The sequence below is a fragment of the Oryx dammah genome, unplaced genomic scaffold, assembly GCF_014754425.2.
Source record: "Oryx dammah isolate SB20612 unplaced genomic scaffold, SCBI_Odam_1.1 HiC_scaffold_28, whole genome shotgun sequence".
Lineage (NCBI taxonomy): Eukaryota > Metazoa > Chordata > Mammalia > Artiodactyla > Bovidae > Oryx > Oryx dammah.
In genome coordinates, this window is record NW_024070212.1 from 97,668,008 (window position 1) to 97,687,227 (window position 19,220).

A 19,220-nucleotide genomic window follows, 5' to 3' on the forward strand; every position below is an offset into this window, starting at 1 on the left:
CTCGCGCACCTCCCCAAGATGGCGGCGCCCGAGGCCTGGCGCGCCCGGAGTTGCTGGTTCTGTGAGGTAGCGGCAGCAACGACCATGGAGGCCACGTCCCGGGAGGCGGCGCCAGCGAAGAGCTCGGCCTCGGGCCCCAGCGCTCCCCCCGCCCTGTTCGAGCTGTGCGGGCGGGCGGTGAGCGCCCATATGGGGGTTCTGGAAAGCGGGGTGTGGGGTAAGTCGCGGGATGAGGGGCTACCTTTGGCAACGAACGGAGGCGGCCCAGCGGCCGGGGGGCGCGGGGGGCGAGGCCAGGAGGCCTGGGGCAAGGCCCAGCTCTGGGCACTGGAAGTCAGGCCTTCGGGTCGGAGCAAGAATTCTGTGACTGGCAGGACTGGGCACAGTAAAGACCGAGACCAAACTGGCAGGTGGACCCGCACCGCGGCCTGGCTGGGGGGCTCGGGGGGGCGAGGCCAGGAGGCCCAGTCTGGGGTGAAGCGGGCAGAGCCCGGGCGACAAGAGGCAGGGCTGACTAGCCGGGCCTTGGTCACCGAAGTGACACTCGGACTGGGTCGGGCTGCAGAACCTCGGATGTCGAACGGACGGGCAGCGATGGCACTGCTACTTGGGGGCGGGGGCCGAGGCCTGGAGGCCCGGCCTAAGGCCAGGAGGCCAGGCCCAGGGCAACGTAACCAGACTGACGGCGCGCGGCCTCCGCTGTCTGCCTGACAGACCGTGGGGGCCGGGACTGTGGAGGCCAAGCCGCTGGGCGAGGGCAGCCAGCGGACTGGAGAGGGAGGGGACGGGGCTGCGGGAGACGCCGAAAGGCTCGGGGCGCCGAGGCCTTTCTGACGGCCCGGGGCTGGAGGGAGCGAACTGACTGACGGCCAGGGCCTCGGGTACCAAACTGAGTGAGCGACTGACTGACGGGCAGGGCTCGGAGCGCCGGAGGCCGCTCGGATTGGCCGGAGCGGCGAGGAAGAGCCAGAAGCGGGTGAAGGGAGGCCCGGAGCGGGTCGGCAATCGACTGAGGCGCGAATGACGGACAGGCGGGAAGGGCCACGGAGGCCCCAGGCGCGGCGAGGGCCTGGGCAACCCGAACTGGGAGGGGGCGCGGCGCCGCTGGGGGGCCTGGGTCCGGGTGGAGTGAAAGAAGGCCCGGGGCCTGAGAGCGGCCGGGACCGCCCGGCGCGGCCTGGGTTGAGGGTGCTCAGGCTGAGTAGCAGAGGCGGGTGGCCGGGGGCACTGGGATGAGGGCCTGGGACGGTGAGCCGACTAGCCTGTCGGGGGGCCTGGCAGTACAGCGGCGGCGGGGCAAGCGGAGTAACGGAGAGGCCTGCAGGCGGATGGGCGCGAGGAGGCCGGGCCATGGGGTGGGTACTGCTGGTGGCAGCCAGGCAGCTGAGGAGGAAAACGCGGGTGGACGATAGTGAGTGGGCACCGATAGTGAGTGTGAAAGAGAGGAAAGTGAGCTCTGGGGGTAGGCCTGCCTGCCTGGGCCGAGGAGGCCTTGGGCCTGACAGACTGCTGGTGCGAGGGGGTGGGGCCGGAGGCCTGGGCTGAAGTTGGGTGAGGAGATCTCAGGCCAGGCCAGGCCGAAGGCCCCGGGACGGGGGAGGGGATGGCAGGAGAGGAGGCCCTAGGCCCTGGCGGTGAGAGGGTCTAGTGTAGGCCTCAGGGAGTGTGGTGGTGTCTTTGCCTGGAGGAAGGCCTGAGGAAGGCCTCCCGTAAGGTCAGGAGTCGGGGCTTAAGGTCCTGGGATGGGGGATTTGGATTACACCCTGAGGAGGCCGATGTGGAGAAAAGACCCTGAAATTTGGGGAGCTGGACCTTTAGGAATAAGCCCCAAAGCTGTGGAGTGGTTAAGGAGGTCCAAGGATGTAGGAAGGCCCTTGGTGAAGTGGGGGTGGGGCACCCTTTCTAAAGAGGCCCAAGCGTCTTGTCTGGTGAGGGAAGACTGCTAGCAGTCCTCAGGCCTGGTGAGGGGGAGGGGATTGTTGAGGCCCTGGACCAACAGCTAAAAAGAATAGGATCAGGCTGACCCAGGGGGAATGGGAGAAAAGTCTCTGGATCTGGGCAGGAGACTCAGAAAAGGCCTGGGGAATTTGGAAGAAGATACAGTGGATCTCAGCCTGGAACTTCTAAAATGCTAAACCTAAGAGGGACTAGGACTGAGGGTGAAGTTCCCAAGTTGGGAAGGCAAAGCATTAAAGATATGAGCTAGAGAGAAGAGACTCGGGTTCGATCTCTGGGTTGGGAAGATCCCCTGGAGGAGGAAATGGCAACTGACTCCAGTATTCTTGTCTGGAAAATTCCGTGGACAGAGGACCCTGGTGGGCTACAGTCCATGGAGTTGCAGGGTCGGACACAACTGACACACACACACGAAAAAAAGCGAGGAAGAGCCTGGCTTAAGAAGATTGAGGAAAGGTAGAGAAGAATTTGTGAATAATAGGGGATGAGAATGTCTGTGAAAGGGGATGGCTATACAGAGAGGAGCATATTGGAGGGACAAGGGAGGAAGAGCTCCTATGGCCTTGCCCAGGTGGACAGTCACACAGAAAGAGCTGAATCAAGTTAGGCCTCTTAGAAGGGCCAAGTAAGAGGCCTGCTAGCAGTGCTATTTTGGAGCAAGGTCTCAGTGTGGGCTATCAGCCAAGAAAGCCTTCCTGGAAGTAGTGCACTAGCATTTCTTTGTGTAAGGAGAGAGAAGGGGAAAATGAGTAGAGGCAGCAGGAAAGGATATAATGAGGAATAGAATAGGTATGTTATACCTTGAATGCCAAGATATGGAACTTGGACTTTATCTTAAATGCAGTAAAGATATTTCATTAGTATATTAGCAAACGGAATTAATGCTCTTCTTCAGCGGGTACAGTGAGTACCTACTATGTACAAAGAATTGTACTAAGCTCTTGGATATCAGGATTCAGTTACTGCACAAGTAAGGATAAAAGATCCTGGAATGTAAGTTTTAAAAGAATTTCCTTAGGTATCAAGATCTTAAAGCTTGTTCTTGGCAGGACAGAGAAGCTTTTGACAGAATAGGAATAATAATAGCTACTGCTACTGCTAAGTCACTTCAGTCGTGTCCGACTCTGTGCGACCCCATAGACGGCAGCCCACCAGGCTCCCCCGTCCCTGGGATTCTCCAGACAAGAACACTGAAGTGGGTTGCCATTTCCTTCTCCAGTGCATGAAAATGAAAAGTGAAAGTGAAGTCGCTCAGTCGTGTCCTACTCCTAGCAACCCCATGGACTGCAGCCTACCAGGCTCCTCCGTCCATGGGGTTTGCCAGGCAAGAGTACTGGAGTGGGGTGCCATTGCCTTCTCCCAATAATAGCTAAAGTTTAGTGAAATTATGGCCAGGTACAGTCTTCAAGTCTGGTCTCTTCAAGTCTACAAGTATGGTCTTCTTTAATTTTCACAACAATTTTAAGAGGTAGTTATTATTATCTGCATCTTAAAATTAAGGAAATTGAGGCTCAAAGACATTAATTTGTCCATGAATTCATAATTAACTAAGTGATACAATCAGGATTTCACCCAGTTTTGTCCCAACTCTAGAGACTATACCATTTAGCCACAATATTATAATGCCTCTCAGATCTAGGGAAGTTAGCAGGAGCGCATTTTGTTTTTAAGATATATTGAATTAAGAGTATAGAACCTAATTATTTCTATTCTTCATAGGAAAGTACTAGTTCAGGGTACAGTGGGAGCCCAAAGGATGGAAGTGGCCAGTCTGAAGGAGTGAGAAGGGAATTCAGAAAAGGCTTAGTAAGGGGCATGTGATACATGAAAGATGAGTAGTTGATATGCTGAAAATGGCAAGAACATTCCTGATGGAGAGAACAGTATAACAAAGGCACAGAGGCAGAAAGCAGGGAGGTAGGTAAATGAAAAAAGGTAGTTTAGTATGACTGAAGTATAGGGGGCAAAGCAGGGAGCTGGAGAAGTTAGTAGGGCTCAGATTATAAAGGACTTTTTAAAATCACATATTCAATAGGAACTTTTAAATGCAGAATGGTTCATTATGCTTGGGCAGAAGTGAACTGCCAGCTCCTAAATGAGCCCATCTGCTTGCTTTGTGGGATTATCTCACCCTTGAAGATGTGCATGCCTCTGAAATTCCCGCTGCAAACTAAGTGTCTGAAGATAAGTGGACCAGAGTTTGAATTAGACTTAGGTTAGCTTCTAAAGATTCTACTTGTCCAATGAGAAGTCTGTCTTTCTGTTTTCCTTTCCAGTAGAATAAATAATGCTTGCAACCCTGGGAGAAAAAAGTAAATTTTGTGTTTGGTTTTTGTAGCCCTCCCAGGCCCAATACTTCAAAGCATCTTACCTCTGCTCAATATATATTACTTGGAGAGGATTGAGGAAACTGCCCTCAAGAAAGGTGAGTGTTTTTCTGTCTCTTTCTCAGTGATTGTAAGCAAGGCACCATGATGTTCTTCAGGTAAATATGACACTTGATACCTGCATAGAACTTCATGCTTTTCAAAAAGTACCCTCACACCTATTTTCTTATCTGATTTCTCAATGTCCTGTGAAACATAAAACAAGTATTTGATCCCCATTTTACTAATAAAAATGAAACCACAGGCACACCACAATTAAGAGCAAAGCCAGGTAGAACACAGATCTTTTGTTTTGGGCATTTTGGGTCTTGCCTCATGGCTTGAGGGATCTTAGTTTCCTGACAAGAGATTGAACTCAGGCCCTGGCAGTGAAAGCACCTAGTCCTAACCAGTGCACTGCCAAGGAATTCCCAAGCCCAGATCTTTTGAAATTTTAGTTTCTGTTTTATCAGACTACCTCCTAAGCTCCTCATTAAATACATGTTAACAGCTAACATTCATCCTTGTCTCAAGCACTGACTTAGGCACTCTATCTGGAGAAACTTATTTAATATTTTCATCAATTCTGCAAAATCACTATTATTAACTACATTTTGTAGATAATGAAACTGAGGTACAGAAAAATTAAGTAACTTGCTCAAGGTCACACAGCTAGACTGTTCTGCTGTTTAAACCCAAACAGTCTGTCTTTAGAGCCAGTGCTCTTTACCAGTCTGCCATATTGCTCCTGTGTACCTAGAAAAGGACATTAAAAGGCTGATGTACTTCAGTCGTGGAGACCAAGGAGCAGCCAAGTAAATGTGCTATTTCTCTCTACAGGCCTCTCCACACAGGCCATTTGGCGCCGACTATGGGATGAGCTGATGAAGACAAGGCCTTCCAGTTTGGAAGTAAGTTAAGGCATCAGGTAGAGCTCTGGCCTGGCTTTGCATGGTGAAAGCAGGAATAGCACACAAACACAAGCTGAGTACTGGTAAAGTGCAGGGGCAGGCATGGGATGAATTTGAGAAGAGGGCTCCAAGGGCTTGTCACAAAGTTCTTTCCTGTTTAACATTCGTCACTGACTTGTTCACCATGTTTGCAGGTGACATAAAACAGGGAAAGATAGTGATCATCTTGGATGGCAGAACCTGGTTTCAGGTCTTGATAGGGCTGGAACAATGGCCAAACCTAACAGGATGAAATTGAACAGAATAAACCAACTCTTGAGTCTAAAAAATTCCAATTTCATGACCTCAGGGTAGTGGGTGGAGGGGTCTGACCTAGCAGCAGCTAGTATAAAAAACATTAAGGGGGTTTAGTCTACAGTGTGCTGAAACCACTCATATAATGACTGTATCCTGAACTGTGTGAACTAATGTAACTATAATGTAGACTGAAGGACATGGGGGATGATAGACCTGCTTGACTCTGCAGTGGTCAGGCTATCCCTGGAGTATGGAGAAAGAATTCAAAGCCACATCTTGTGAGTCACATTTGGAAGACTGGAGATGTTTTTCCTGAAAAAGAGAAGACTTGAGCAATATGAACTGTCTTAAAATATCTGAAAGAGGGATTAATAGGTTTGTTTTGGGTGGAAGCTAAAGGACGATAACTTTTTGCTAAGCCGAATGTAGAATTTTTAAACTGTGAGCTTATTGGTGATGAAACAAGCTAATTCCAGAGGTAATAAGCTTCCCATCACTAAGTGTTTATAGAGTCTAGATAACCACCTGACACAAGGGTATTGTAAAAGAAATTCAGCATTGTTGGAGATGTTGGACAAGATGACTTTTAGGACTCCTTTTAGCCCTAAGATTCTATTATTCATTGGTTCAGATATAACTCAACGGAGCTCTCATCTCTGTTGCTGCTGCATAATCAAGTGACAGGGCAGACTAAGTTCAATAAACATTTACTCCAGCTTACCACATACCATGTCTTATGCTAAATATTTTAAGTACAGACATAATCCCTAGTCTTGAGAAACTATCAGTTTACTGGGGAAATCTGCAAACAAATACATCATGTATGGCAGGGCAAGTCGTATGACTGAGTGTAGCAAGGAGGTTGAAGGAAAAGAGATCAAGAAAGTCTTTCCTAGGAAGTAATCATTTGAATTGGGTGTTACATGGTGAATGAGGCCAGATGACAAGATAACAAGCTCTTATCAGGAACTGCAGATATATTTTGTGAGTATACACTAGGTTCAGTAACATTCAGCTCCATATCCTTTAGCTTCCCACTTCCAGATCTAGATGTAATCCCTGGCATTCAGCACAGACACTGAGGGCCAACGAAATTATCAGGCATTATGTATAGGATTTAGGCCTTAAGAGGAAGAGAAGTGGACACAAGAATGTTAGAAAATGGAAATAGCTTTCTGCAGTCTTTAAAGAAACATGATTCACTCTGTCACTGTTTCCCAAGTAGTATGGCTGACTAGGAAGTGATGGAGATTGTAGTATCTTTCTCTTCAAGAAAGATTTTTCCATTATCTCAAGCTTCCTGGAAAGAAATGTGTGTTTGTTAGCTGTTTCCTTGTCTCAGAGTATTTCAGAATATTTAGGAAGCCCCAGGCCTGATGGCCTCACAGTCAGCTACACAAAGGTCTTAACTTGGAACATATCCATTTCAGAGGGTGTCTTCTTCCACTTCCCACTTTTGCGTAACAGTAACCTTCACTTCATTCATAATCAAAAAGTTACTGAGTGACTGTACAGTTCGAAGCACTATGCTAGGTTCTAAGTATACAGTGGTGTGCAAGATAGACATAGCCCTATTATAAAGCAATAATATTTCAAACTGTGTAGTACATGTGTATATTAAGAGATCTGTTTCTAAAATAGATATTCTGGAAACAAAGTAATGAGGAAATAAAGGATTATTCAATAAATGGTTCTCTAGTAATTGGTTAACCATCTGGAAAAAATAGTTAAGAGTCTTGTTTGGCAAAGACAACACAATTCTGTAAAGCAATTGTCCTTCAATTAAAAGATAAATTTAAAATAAAAAAAAGAGCTTCACTTTACAGTATACTCAATTTCTATATGCAAAACCAATACAATATTGTAAAGTAGCCTCCAATTATAATAAATAAATTTATATTAAAGATTACTTTGTAAAAACTAAAAGCACAAAACAAGTTTTAAAAATAAAGGTGACTGGTTATCTAGTCTCAGGGTAGAGTGCTAGTAAATGGGTAGAACAACAACAAAATATATAGACACATTTGGCCACATAAAATGCCAACACTATAAACACAATTTAGTGAAAGATTCTCCAGGCCAAGAATACCGGAGTGGGTTGCCATTTCCGTCTCCAGAGGATCTTCCCAACCCAGGGGGATGGAACCCAGGTCTTTGCAGGCAGATTCTTTATTGGTCTGAGCCACCAGGGAAGCCCAAACACGATTTAACAGGTGCGTAAATTAGGAAATCATGAATGTTTGCACCAATATTTGCAAAATAAAAGGATACAGAGAATAAGACAAAGGCAAACAGTAAAATGAATAAAGATTTGCATAAGTCACAAAGTATACAAAAATTTCCAGTAAATTTAAAAAATGTTCAATTTCATTAATAAAAAATGGGAAAGTAAAATTCTACCTCTTTAAAAGATAATTCCAGGAGTGGACAGAACTTGCATTTTAATATGTTGTTGGCAGGAGCAGAAATGCTACAACTTTCTTGGTGGGTAATCTGATGATAACTGTCAAGTCTTAAAAAAAAATGCTCAAATTCTTCAACTAAAATTATATTTTATGGTATATAAAAACAGATACTCATGAAGATTTATTTCCAGATGTTCATTATAGCAAAGTTATAAACAATTTAAGTATTCAATAATATAGAAATTATTAAACATAGTACATCCATATTTTCAAAATTATTAATAAAGTCATTCTAGAAATAGTTAAATACGTAGTGGTAAAAATGTTTAATGATGTGGTGGTATAATCTTTTTTTTTTTAAACCCAGAATTTGAAACTGTTCAAAATTGTCTCAGTGTTATAAACACAAATACCTATGGCTTGTCACATATACACTCCAAAAAGTTTACACACGATTTTTTATTTGCTTCCATAAAGTATTCCTGTTATCAGAAAAACAATGGACAATATATAGTTTGAGTATGGCTCTAAAAGTTTAAGAAAATATTTAGCTCTCCCTGGTTTGTACACACATTTCTTCCTGACCAGTATCTGAGCTACCAGCCCACTGTGGATGGGCCAAGGATTAGTTGTGTTGGTAAGCAAATGCCACTTCACCTCTTTGATGGTGTGTCATTTCCCAAAAGAAAATATTCAAATTACTTTGCATTGTCTGAACTATAGTGTACAAGTCCACAAAATGAGTAGCTTGTACTACTAGGTGTCTCAGGTTATTTTTCAGCTTTGAAATTTTAGCATAGAATCTTGTACAAGGTGGTGATGGAATAAAGTGACAGTGAGTTGCTATTTATGCATTAATTCATCAAAAAGGACCCATTGATAGTTGTCAGCTAATTTTTTTACACATTTGATTTTCATAATTCTGTCATGTAGGTATAGTTATCTTCTTCAGTTTATGTATGATGAAACACACAGAAAAAGGAAAAGTGATTTGCGTGAAAGTTTCAGTTTGTGAATGGCAGACCTATCCAATTGTGGCAGCCTGGCCCTGGAGCACATGCTCTTAATCACTGTCATGTTGCTTTCACTAGTTATCACAGGTCTGAGGTGTTCCAATTTCAAGTATTCTCTCCCATTGTCTTCATGAGCCAATAAAATGTCTGAAAAACCCAAGTAGTTATCTAAAGTTCATATTCTACATGCCTATAGTTGGAAACTTACACCTTGATTTTCACATTTGTCTGTTATCTTAGCCCCAGATCTCATAGAAACCATCTACTTCACTTGTGAAGTTAAAGCCTTGCTAGGGTTACCTGCAAGTATCTTTCAAGATTGTGTGGGCCAGCAAATGTGTGAAAAATGTGTTGAGTGAGGATTGATTGAAGGATTCAGGAATACCTTCTTTACTTCCATTAAGGCTAAGTATTGATTTGATTGCCAGTATTTTTTCCTGCTCCTCTCATGCCCCCACACTACTGCTGGAGGGGTCTTTTTATTGCTGCCATCCAGTTAGCTCAAACGTGAAGTCATTCGTGATTATTACAGCACTCTGAGGGAATAGCTCGAGCAAAGGGAATGACACTTTTGCCTGAGAATAGAAGCCTACCTCCTGACAAGAACCTCTTTTGAGGGTCAGTCTAGTAGGAGGAATGCATGGAGGTAGGGTAGAAGCCAAAAGTGTCTTATTTTTAGATTTGAGGAACCTCAGGCCCCTAACTTTGCTTCACGCTGAATAAGCACCCTGCTTAACAGGCTTTGCCTCCATTAAGTCCATTTCCCATGTAGGGTAATTATCATTAACAGTAAAGTTACATTTTGTATTTACAGTTTGTAAAGTGCTTGAATTTACACTTACACTCATTGGATCTTTACAACAAACCTCTGAAAGTGATATTATCCACATTTTACAAATGAAGAGGTTGAGTATGTGGCACAGCTGGCACTTTTCAGTCAGACTTCGCATGCACCTTAGGAGAGAATGGGGATTTAGAGAAGTATTTGCCTTTTGAGGTAGGCAGGTCCTTTTGAGGTAAGTAGCAGTTGTTCCTAATCTCTGATATATACATCAGAATCATCTGGGGGGAGATTTGAAAATAAAGATGCTTGGATCTTACCTCAGATGTAATCACCAAGTTTGGGTACATGGCATATGAATTTTGGAGAAAAAGTCCACAGTAAATTTGATGTATTCCAAAGGTTAAAAATCACTTGTGTTTAGAGTTCTCCTAAATGTATCAGAGGAGAAGGCAATGGCACCCCACTCCAGTACTCTTGCCTGGAAAATACCATGGACGGAGGAGCCTGGTAGGTTGTGGTCCATGGGGTTGCTGAGAGTTGGACACGACTGAGCAACTTCACTTTTACTTTTCACTTTCATGCACTGGAGAAGGAAGTGGCAACCCACTCCAGTGTTCTTGTCTGGAGAATCCCAGGGACGGTGGAGCCTGATGGGCTGCCATCTGTGGGGTCGCACAGAGTCAGACATGACTGAAGCAACTTAGCAGCAGCAGCAGCCTGGTGAAGAGTAGCCTCATATCTATCTAAGTATTGCCTTGGAGAAAACTAAGACTTGGTCCCTCCTCTCCAAGAATTTCTGATCTGGTTGGGATGAGACATGATGTACACAGGCAGAATGACAATACCATGAGACATATTTACCATTGTCTAAAGACATGAATAGTTGAGTATGAGTTCCAAAAGTAGGAGGTGGAGTAGAAAGGGGGGCCAGTCAGTGAGATCTACAACTTTATGGAGAAATGAACAGCCTCAAAGAGCAAAATGTTGATAGGTCCTTTCAGGAAGTCTGTTTGACCAGGCAGTGGAGAGCATTTCTGGCAGATGTAGGAAGGGACAAAGGCAGGTTTGGGTCCATGTGGTGACCAGTTTTGCCAAAGCAGAGCTTTCATGAACAAATGGGAGATACAGCTTCTGGGGTAGGCAGAGGCCATATTGTGGACAGCTTTCCCTGCCAGGCTGAGGAACTTCAAATGTGCTGCTGCCCTGATCCCCTTGGCAGTGGGGATTTCAATAGGGGTATTGGAGAATAGTATAATCAGAGTTGCTTTTGAATACAAAGATTAAACCCAGTGGACTTGTGCAAAAGTTTGGGAAGGGAAACAAGGAGAGCAAGCAGGAAGCTAATAAAGTACCAGGTGTTAGGTAATAAGGGGCTGAACAAAGGTGGCAGCAATAAGAATGAAAAGGTAGGATCAGATTCTAAAAATAAACGTGAAATAACAGAAGTATTTCACTCGAGAGACATTTTGGCAAAACTGTCTCTGGAACCAAATTTCCTGGGTTCAAGTTTTGTTTTTTGCTGCACCACACAGCTTGTGGAATTCTTACTCCCCAACCAGGGATTGAACCTGGGCCATTGGCAGTGAAAGCTCAAGAGTCCTAACCACTGGACCGCCAAGGAATTCCCTCCCGAGTTTCAAATCTTAATCCTATCACTTATATAACCACAGGCAATAACATTTGTGTCTTGTTTTTCTTACCTGTAAATTGGATCTAATAGTTATACCTCAAAGATGTGAGGATTAAATGAATTTGCATGTTATTTAGAACATTACTTGGCTTAGTAAATAGCTAGCTATTGGAAGGAAGGAAACTGGATCCCATGGGTAGCACTTAGTATCACAGCTGTCTGGAATGTTCTCTGCTTTTCAGAGTGTGACCTGTTGGCGAGCCAAGTTTATGGAGGCCTTTTTTTCCCATGTTCTACGTGGGACCATTGATGTGTCTTCTGACAGGCGTCTTTGTGACCAGCGCTTCTCACCTCTCCTGCATAGCTCCCGCCATGTCCGGCAGCTCACCATCTGCAACATGCTGCAGGGTGCAACTGAGCTGGTGGCCGAGCCTAACCGCAGGGTTCTGGAAACCCTGGCCAGTTCCCTGCACACCCTTAAGTTCCGCCACTTGCTATTCTCCGATGTGGCTGCTCAGCAGTCACTTCGGCAGCTGTTACATCAGCTTATTCACCATGGGGCTGTCAGCCAGGTGTCACTGTACTCCTGGCCTGTGCCCGAGTCAGCCCTTTTCATTCTTATCCTCACCATGAGTGCTGGCTTCTGGCAGCCAGGCCCTGGTGGTCTGCCCTGCCGCCTCTGTGGAGAGGCCTCCCGAGGCCGGGCCCCATCCCGAGATGAAGGGTCACTTTTGCTGGGCTCCCGCCGGCCTCGCCGAGATGCTGCTGAGCGATGTGCTGCAGCTCTGATGGCCTCCCGGCGTAAGAGTGAAGCCAAGCAGACGGCAAGAGCTGCACCTGCCACTCGGGTAACACGCCGGAGCACACAGGAGAGCCTGACAGCAGGCGGCACAGACACTAAGAGGGAGCCACTCCCTCCAGCCACCTCCCATGAGGCTCCTGGCACCAAACGCCCACCTTCGGCTCCAGCCACCACTTCCTCTGCCTCTGCTTCCTCTTCTTCCACATCCTCATCTAAACGGGCTCCAGCCAGCTCAGCCCCACAGCCTAAGCCCCTAAAGCGTTTTAAGCGAGCTGCAGGGAAGAAGGGTGCTCGCACCCGTCAGGGGTGTGGCGCAGAATCTGAAGACCTGTATGACTTTGTTTTCATTGTGGCGGGTGAGAAAGAGGATGGGGAAGAGATGGAAATTGGAGAAGTGGCTTGTGGAGCTTTGGATGGATCAGATCCCAGCTGCCTGGGGCTTCCAGCACTGGAAGCCTCCCAACGATTCCGCAGCATTTCCACCTTGGAGCTCTTCACAGTTCCACTCTCCACAGAGGCGGCTCTGACATTGTGCCACCTGCTGAGCTCCTGGGTGTCTCTGGAGAGCCTCACACTCTCCTATAATGGTGAGTGCCCTGGAGGGCTATTTGGTCTCCCAGCAGCACCAGCTGTGCCCAACTCTGTCAGGGGTGGGGGTGGGGGAAGGGGGGTAGGACAGATAGGGGATATGATCAGGAAGCCAGAGATGTGGCCCTACCCACTTCAGGGAAGAGACTTAGTGGCAGGCTCAGTGCTATAGAAGATGGATATATGGTCTATGGCTTGATCTAGTTGGAAACAGGGGTACCTGAGGAGCAGTGAGAATCTGAAGTCTACTTTAGATACGGTAGGCTAACCAAGGGCAGGTGGGACAGTATAATGTATATAGGCCTAAGGAGAGGGCTGAGGTTGTATCTTACCTATCATATCAAAGGAGCTGTACAAAAAGGTGTGGGACATTTGTTTTTTTAAAAAAAGATCAGACCAGCAACCTGCCGAACAGTCCTCAGTTCTTGCCTACCTTCTTGTGCCCAGCTAGCCAAACTTCAGTTATGACTAAACCCAGGAATCTGCCTATGTTGCTGAATGCTGCTAAAGTCACACAATTGCAGATTGGTGTACTATATACATTCCTGGTCATCAACCTCATATGAAGCCTGTTTGCAATGTTGGCTCCATTCCTACCCTAGTACTTCCAAGTCCTTTCCTCTTTTCCTTTCTTAGCAAACCTCACCTGCTTCACAGAGAAAATAGAAGCCATCACCCATGAACTCCAACTTGTTAACCAACCTTCTACATTTGCACTCTTTTCATCAGTGGGATAAATGGCTGTCCTGTCTAAGGCTAACTCATTTGCTTTTGCTCTGGATCCATACACTCAACTCCCTAGGAAAGCTTTTCAAATGCTTTAATAAGAACTTTTATATACTGCCTATAATGTGCCTGGCATACTTTAAATATTCTTAAAACTGGTTTAATCCTTAAAATTGTGAAGCCAAGTGACTTGCCCAGGATAAGTCAATAAATTATAGACCTAGAATTCAAACCCAGGTAACCTGAGTCCAGAACTCATGCTTTTAAAGCACTAACTACTTAATGCTGCCTCTCTTCTCTGGATCAGGTATCCACCAAAAACTACCACCATACCTCCTCCATATATTCTACTTACGAACTACTGTCCTATTCTCTCCTGCCCTTCATAGACAACCTTAAGAGTTAAGTGTGCTTTCTTCTACTCACAGCCACTTCAGCCTTACTTACACTCCCTCTACTGCATTGTGGACCTAGAGGTGACCCAGGTTAAGGTTATCTGTGTTGCTAAGTCCAATATATACTTTTTAGTCCTCATATTAATTTTTGACATTTACTATTCTGCATTTTCTTCTTTATGTAATAGTCTCACTTCTACTACCTCTGACTTCTTCTTCCTTCTGGACATTATTTGCCCTAATATTCAGAGTTTCTCAAAGCTCTCCCACTTTACACATTTCTTGGACAATTTTGTCCATTTCCTTGATTTCAAAGGCCAACCATGCTGAAGACACCCTCATTTTGACATTAGCACATATCTTAACTCAGACCAGTTTTTCCATCTGACAACTAGGAATCACAGTATTTATAAATCACATTCCCCAAGCTGAAGTCATATTCTTCCTTCTGTTCTCAGTGACATCACAGATGATTCAGTTGCCCAAAAGACACCTGGATTCTTACTCCACATACATTCAAGATATACCTCTTACTCCACATATATTAAAGATACTAGCTGTATCTTTACAATCTCTCAGAATCACTTATCTCCACATCCTTAATTCAGATTATCATTACTTCTCACCTGGATTCATCATTTCAGCAGTTCCTCCATACTCACCATAGTTGTTTATGCCACAATCAAAGTAATTTCAAAGTGGAAATCTGTAACTCATTCAGCTAAAAATTCAGTGGCTTCTTGTCACCTACTTTTAAATTTTACTTACAGGGTCATTGATGTTCTTATCCCTGCTCACCTCTATAGTTGAATACTTCCCTCCCTCATACTTCACACACCAGCCAAATTGAGAATTTTTCAGTTCTTGGAACCTGCCACTTTCTCCTTCAGGTCTTGATATATGCAAAGTTCACTCTGCCAGTCACTCTTCTTCCACCTTTTAGCCTCTTTTATGTTTAGGACCTGCCTGGAAAGTCTTTACTGATGTAAGCTAGCCTGGGTGTTAAGTAGCCATCCTTTTATTTTCACAGTACTCTTATTTCCCCAGTTCTCATCCCATGCTTTTGTTATCAGGTAGAAACAAGATCTGCTGCTCATGACTTATCTAGCTAAAAAAAAAACCTATTTACCAGGGGCTAGTTAAGGTTTAGTTAAGGGAATCAACAGGAGCCTGCTCAGTCCAGAGATAAAGGTGTGTAGCTTCCACAGGATTATTTGCTTTGTGGCATTAATTACCCTAACCTTTCTGGACCCTACTCCTCCCTTCTGTGGGATATGGTTTTCTGCCCCATTCCCACCCAATGACGCTTTTAAAGTATTCCTTGTTGGATCACTGTCATTCTCCAGCTTAGTTTTAGATGTTACCCATGACCTACAGGAAAAGTCCAGAGGTCTCTGCTGTTGTCTAGGTCCATCATTCAGCTAGCAACCACATGCTGCCCCACATTCTATCATGTTTTGTGACTCTGGCCTGACTGATGCTTGAGGGTATGACCCAGTAGAGTAGATACCAGTCGGCTGGTTACCTGAGGAAAAAGCAAGACAATGGATGAATAATTGAGAATCATTGAAAATAATCTGATCCAAAGCTCAGATTTGGTATTTAATCAGTAGAAAATATCTGAAGTTGTCTCTGAATGTTATCCCTGATGTAACTCCCATGATTGACCTAATGTCTTTCCTGCCATAGGCCTGGGTTCTAATATCTTCCGTCTACTGGACAGCCTGCGGGCCCTGTCAGTGCAGGCTGGATGCCGCCTCCGTGCCCTGCATCTCAGTGACCTGTTCTCACCACTGCCCATCCTGGAGCTGACACGTGCCATTGTGCGAGCCCTGCCCCTGCTGCGGGTCCTCTCTATCCGTGTGGACCACCCCAGCCAGAGGGACAACCCAGCTGTGCCTGGGAATGCAGGGCCCCCTAGCAACATAATTGGGGATGAGGAGATACCAGGTGAAGCATTGTGTGCGTCTGTTTCCTCACAAATGCATAGGTGTATTTGTGTGGGCCAGGCAAAAGGTTTCTAATCCAGGTCTCTAAACCACCACATTCCTGGCTTATCTATAATTTGTTCCCTTTAGAGCCTGCTAATCTTAAAGATGGGCTTACCTGGTGGTTCAGGTGGTAAAGAATCCTCCTGCAATGTGGGAGACCTGGGTTTGCTCCCTGGGTTGGGAAGATCCCCTGGAGAAGGGAAGGCTACCCACTCCAGTATTCTGGCCTGGAGAATTCTATGGACTGTAGAGTCCATGGGGTCACAAAGACTTGGGACACGACTGAGTGAATTTCAATTTTAAAAATAACCATGGGTTGGATAGATCTCAGACCAACACCAGCCTAGTAGGGAGTCACTGGCACATCTGTTCCAGAAAGGGGTCTGAACCAAGAACCAAACTGATGAGCCCCCATGCTCTATGTTCCCTTGGATCCTACATGTCTCACATCCCACCATTCTGCATGTGCTAAGTTGGTTCAGTCACGTCTGATTGTGACTCCCACGGAATGCAGCCCACCAGGCTCCTGTGTCCATGGGATTCTCCAGGCAAAAATGTTGGAGTAGGTAGCCCTTTCCTTCTCCAGGGGGTCTTCCCGATCCTGGGATCAAACCTATGTCTCTTATGTCTCCTGTACTGGCAGGCACGTTCTCTGCCACTGGTGCCACTTGAGCCCACCACTGTCCATACTCCTTTATTGTACTTGTGTCTGAGTAGTCTTCCTGGATTAAAAGCACCGTTAAGGGCAAGGACTAAACTGTGTATTAGCATCCTGCCAGCATATGTAGGCACTCAAGGACAAGTAGATGAATAAATGATTTTTCAGTGAATCCCTTAAGGACAGGATAAGACCTGCAATGGGAGTGAAGTAGATATGACCAGTTGGAATCTTCTCTTCCTACCATATCCAGAAAACTGCCTGGAACAGCTGGAGATGGGATTTCCACGGGGAGCCCAGCCAGCCCCACTGCTCTGCTCTGTACTGAAGGCCTCAGGTTCTCTGCAGCAACTGTCCCTGGATAGTGCCACCTTTGCCTCTCCCCAAGATTTTGGGCTTGTGTTGCAGACACTCAAAGGTATGATCCAGCTAGAATGATAAAGGGAAGAGAATAGAAGGGGACTTTGTTCTTTGGGAAAGCTAAGGTCCATGAACTTTCTCCCAATCCAGAGTATAACCTAACCCTAAAGAGGCTGAGCTTCCACGACATGAATCTGGCTGACTGTCAGAGTGAGGTGCTCTTTTTGCTACAGAATCTGACTCTTCAAGGTAAGTTCTTCATCTAGAACCCAGGGACTCATTGGTCCTCACTGCAGAACTGCCACAGTCTCACTGAGTCAACAAGCCACTGTTCTTTTCTTAGTCTTACGTCCTCATAACTATAAAATTATAGAACCTGCATCACCTTCCTTCTAGGTGGTCCCCAATCTAACCATTCCTATCCTAAAGATGGGAAATTAGTCACTTGTAGATTACCTCACCTGAAAGTATTCTTACCTTCCACTAGCTGACAGAAATGGTGGTGGTGGGAAGGGACAGATGTGCTATCAGGCCCCCCTCAGAGACTTGTCACTAATGTCCACCCCTGCATAAAAGGGAGTGAATGGAGAACTGTCCATCTAGAGAGTCTCCACGTAGGCTCTCTCTGGCTTGAATCCTGACTTAGCTGCAACCTTGCTTGAGGGTTTGGACAAATTATTTTCTCCTGGGACTCTATAAAATGCTTATAACCCTTTTTAAGGCCCTGGGGGCAGGTGGGACAGCACCAGTTCTCAGGCTGCCACCAGAACTTGTTCCAATTTTTCTTTACAGAGATTACCTTCTCTTTCTGCCGTCTGTTTGAGAAACGCCCAGCCCAATTTCTGCCCGAGATGGTTGCTGCTATGAAGGGCAACTCCACATTGAAGGGCCTCCGGCTGCCAGGGAACCGCCTGGGTGGGGACAGGGCCCTGAGGAGGGAGAGGGGGAAGGAGCCAGTCCTCTGACCTAGAAACTCAGTGGGTGAAGGCACAGACCTCTCCACTGGGAAGACAGGGGTTGGGATATACAGTTGTGCTGGGGCTTTAGGAGGCTGGGCTTCTCTCCAGCCAGAATTGGGTTGGGATACCTTTGTTTCCTATTCTGGGGTAAAGGTGATGAGCATTTCTCCCCATCTCCCCAGGGAATGCTGGCCTACTGGCCCTGGCAGATGTTTTCTCGGAAGATTCATCCTCCTCTCTCTGTCAGCTGGATATCAGGTACCCGTGGGGGTGGGAAATGACAAGGGATAAAGCTGCAGGGACACAGACCAGGGATTGATGGATTGCTGGGTTTCTGATCCTCACCCCTACCAGTTCCAACTGCATCAAGCCAGATGGGCTTCTGGAGTTTGCCAAGCGGCTGGAGCGCTGGGGCCGTGGGGCCTTTGGTCACCTGCGTCTCTTCCAGAACTGGCTGGACCAGGATGCAGTCACAGCCAGGGAAGCCATCCGGCGGCTCCGGGCCACCTGCCATGTGGTCAGCGACTCGTGGGACTCATCGCAAGCCTTCGCAGATTACGTCAGCACCATGTGATGGGCCCATGCCTCACAGGCCCATGCTCGGTACCATCAGCTTGTAGGGGCTGAGGCGTGGGCTACCCAGAACTCCCAACCACCAATTCTGTCTTTCTCTTTCTGCTACCTTTTTTCTCTTTTTTCCTTTTTCCCTTCACTGAGGTCCTGGAGGCCTTGATGGGGCCCAGCAAAGGCATTCCCACACCTGGGTTTGGAGCCTTTGGGTTCCTTACCCAGTACCCTGGGCCGGGAGGTTTCAGTGGTCATCAATCACTGAGGACAGCCCCCGTCCCGTTCCCTGCCCCAGGGTTCCTGCTTTCCTTTCTCAAGCAGGTACCCAGGCTTTAGTGAAGGATAGGAGTGCCCATTACCAGGCCTCTCCTCTCTGCTGGGCTTACCATGCTGCTTCCAGGCCTCAGTCCCTTTCATACCTTTATTCCTCTCTTTTTTTTAACCAAAATTTTTCTTATAAAATAAATTTTGGGCAAACATCACGTAGCCCTTCTTGATTTTTCTCTCAGAGAACAAAATTCAGCAGTGCCCCATTGGGCAGGGAGTCCCCTTTCCCCATCTCTTTCCTCTAACAGCTACACACCAGGCCAGCTGGTTAAAGGTGGAGTCCCCGCTGCTCCTCATGGGAACGCTGGTGGAAGACAAAGGTGATGGCAGTGGAGGCAGCATCCCAAGCAGCCTGGAGTACCTCATCCTTGAGCCCCCGCTTATCAGTGCTGTGGTTCCACTGAGCCAGGTCTGAGGTGCAGTCAGAACCATCAGGGGGTGGCCAGACCTGGTGGTTGTTGACACAGCGGCGGCAGCGCAACCTG

General features: G+C 46.5%; 2 protein-coding genes across 7 annotated transcripts in view; one reads left to right on the forward strand and one right to left on the reverse strand.

Annotated features, from left to right (window-relative positions):
- LRRC41 (leucine rich repeat containing 41) lies at positions 1-18,890 on the forward strand. Of its 4 annotated transcripts, none has more exons than XM_040231277.1 (10): positions 1-217; positions 4,295-4,381; positions 5,163-5,233; positions 11,605-12,751; positions 15,563-15,823; positions 16,776-16,940; positions 17,033-17,131; positions 17,675-17,797; positions 18,024-18,099; positions 18,196-18,890. In XM_040231277.1, exons 1-10 carry the CDS (start codon positions 19-21, stop codon positions 18,413-18,415), a joined length of 2,448 nt encoding a protein of 815 aa, XP_040087211.1. In that variant the 5' UTR covers positions 1-18; the 3' UTR covers positions 18,416-18,890. The 4 variants fall into 4 exon arrangements, with proteins under 4 accessions (XP_040087211.1, XP_040087214.1, XP_040087213.1 ...); XM_040231280.1 differs by lacking the exon at positions 1-217 and adding an exon at positions 289-410 and having other exon boundaries at positions 18,196-18,887; XM_040231279.1 differs by lacking the exon at positions 1-217 and adding an exon at positions 472-2,412 and having other exon boundaries at positions 18,196-18,887.
- Positions 18,534-19,220, reverse strand: part of RAD54L (RAD54 like) — a 26,922-nt gene continuing 26,235 nt past the window's right edge. For all 3 annotated transcript variants that reach the window (XM_040231282.1, XM_040231281.1, XM_040231283.1), the window contains one exon: positions 18,534-19,217. In XM_040231282.1, the coding sequence (XP_040087216.1) occupies positions 19,004-19,217 (214 nt within the window). In that variant the 3' untranslated portion in view covers positions 18,534-19,003. The remainder of the gene's footprint in view (positions 19,218-19,220) is intronic.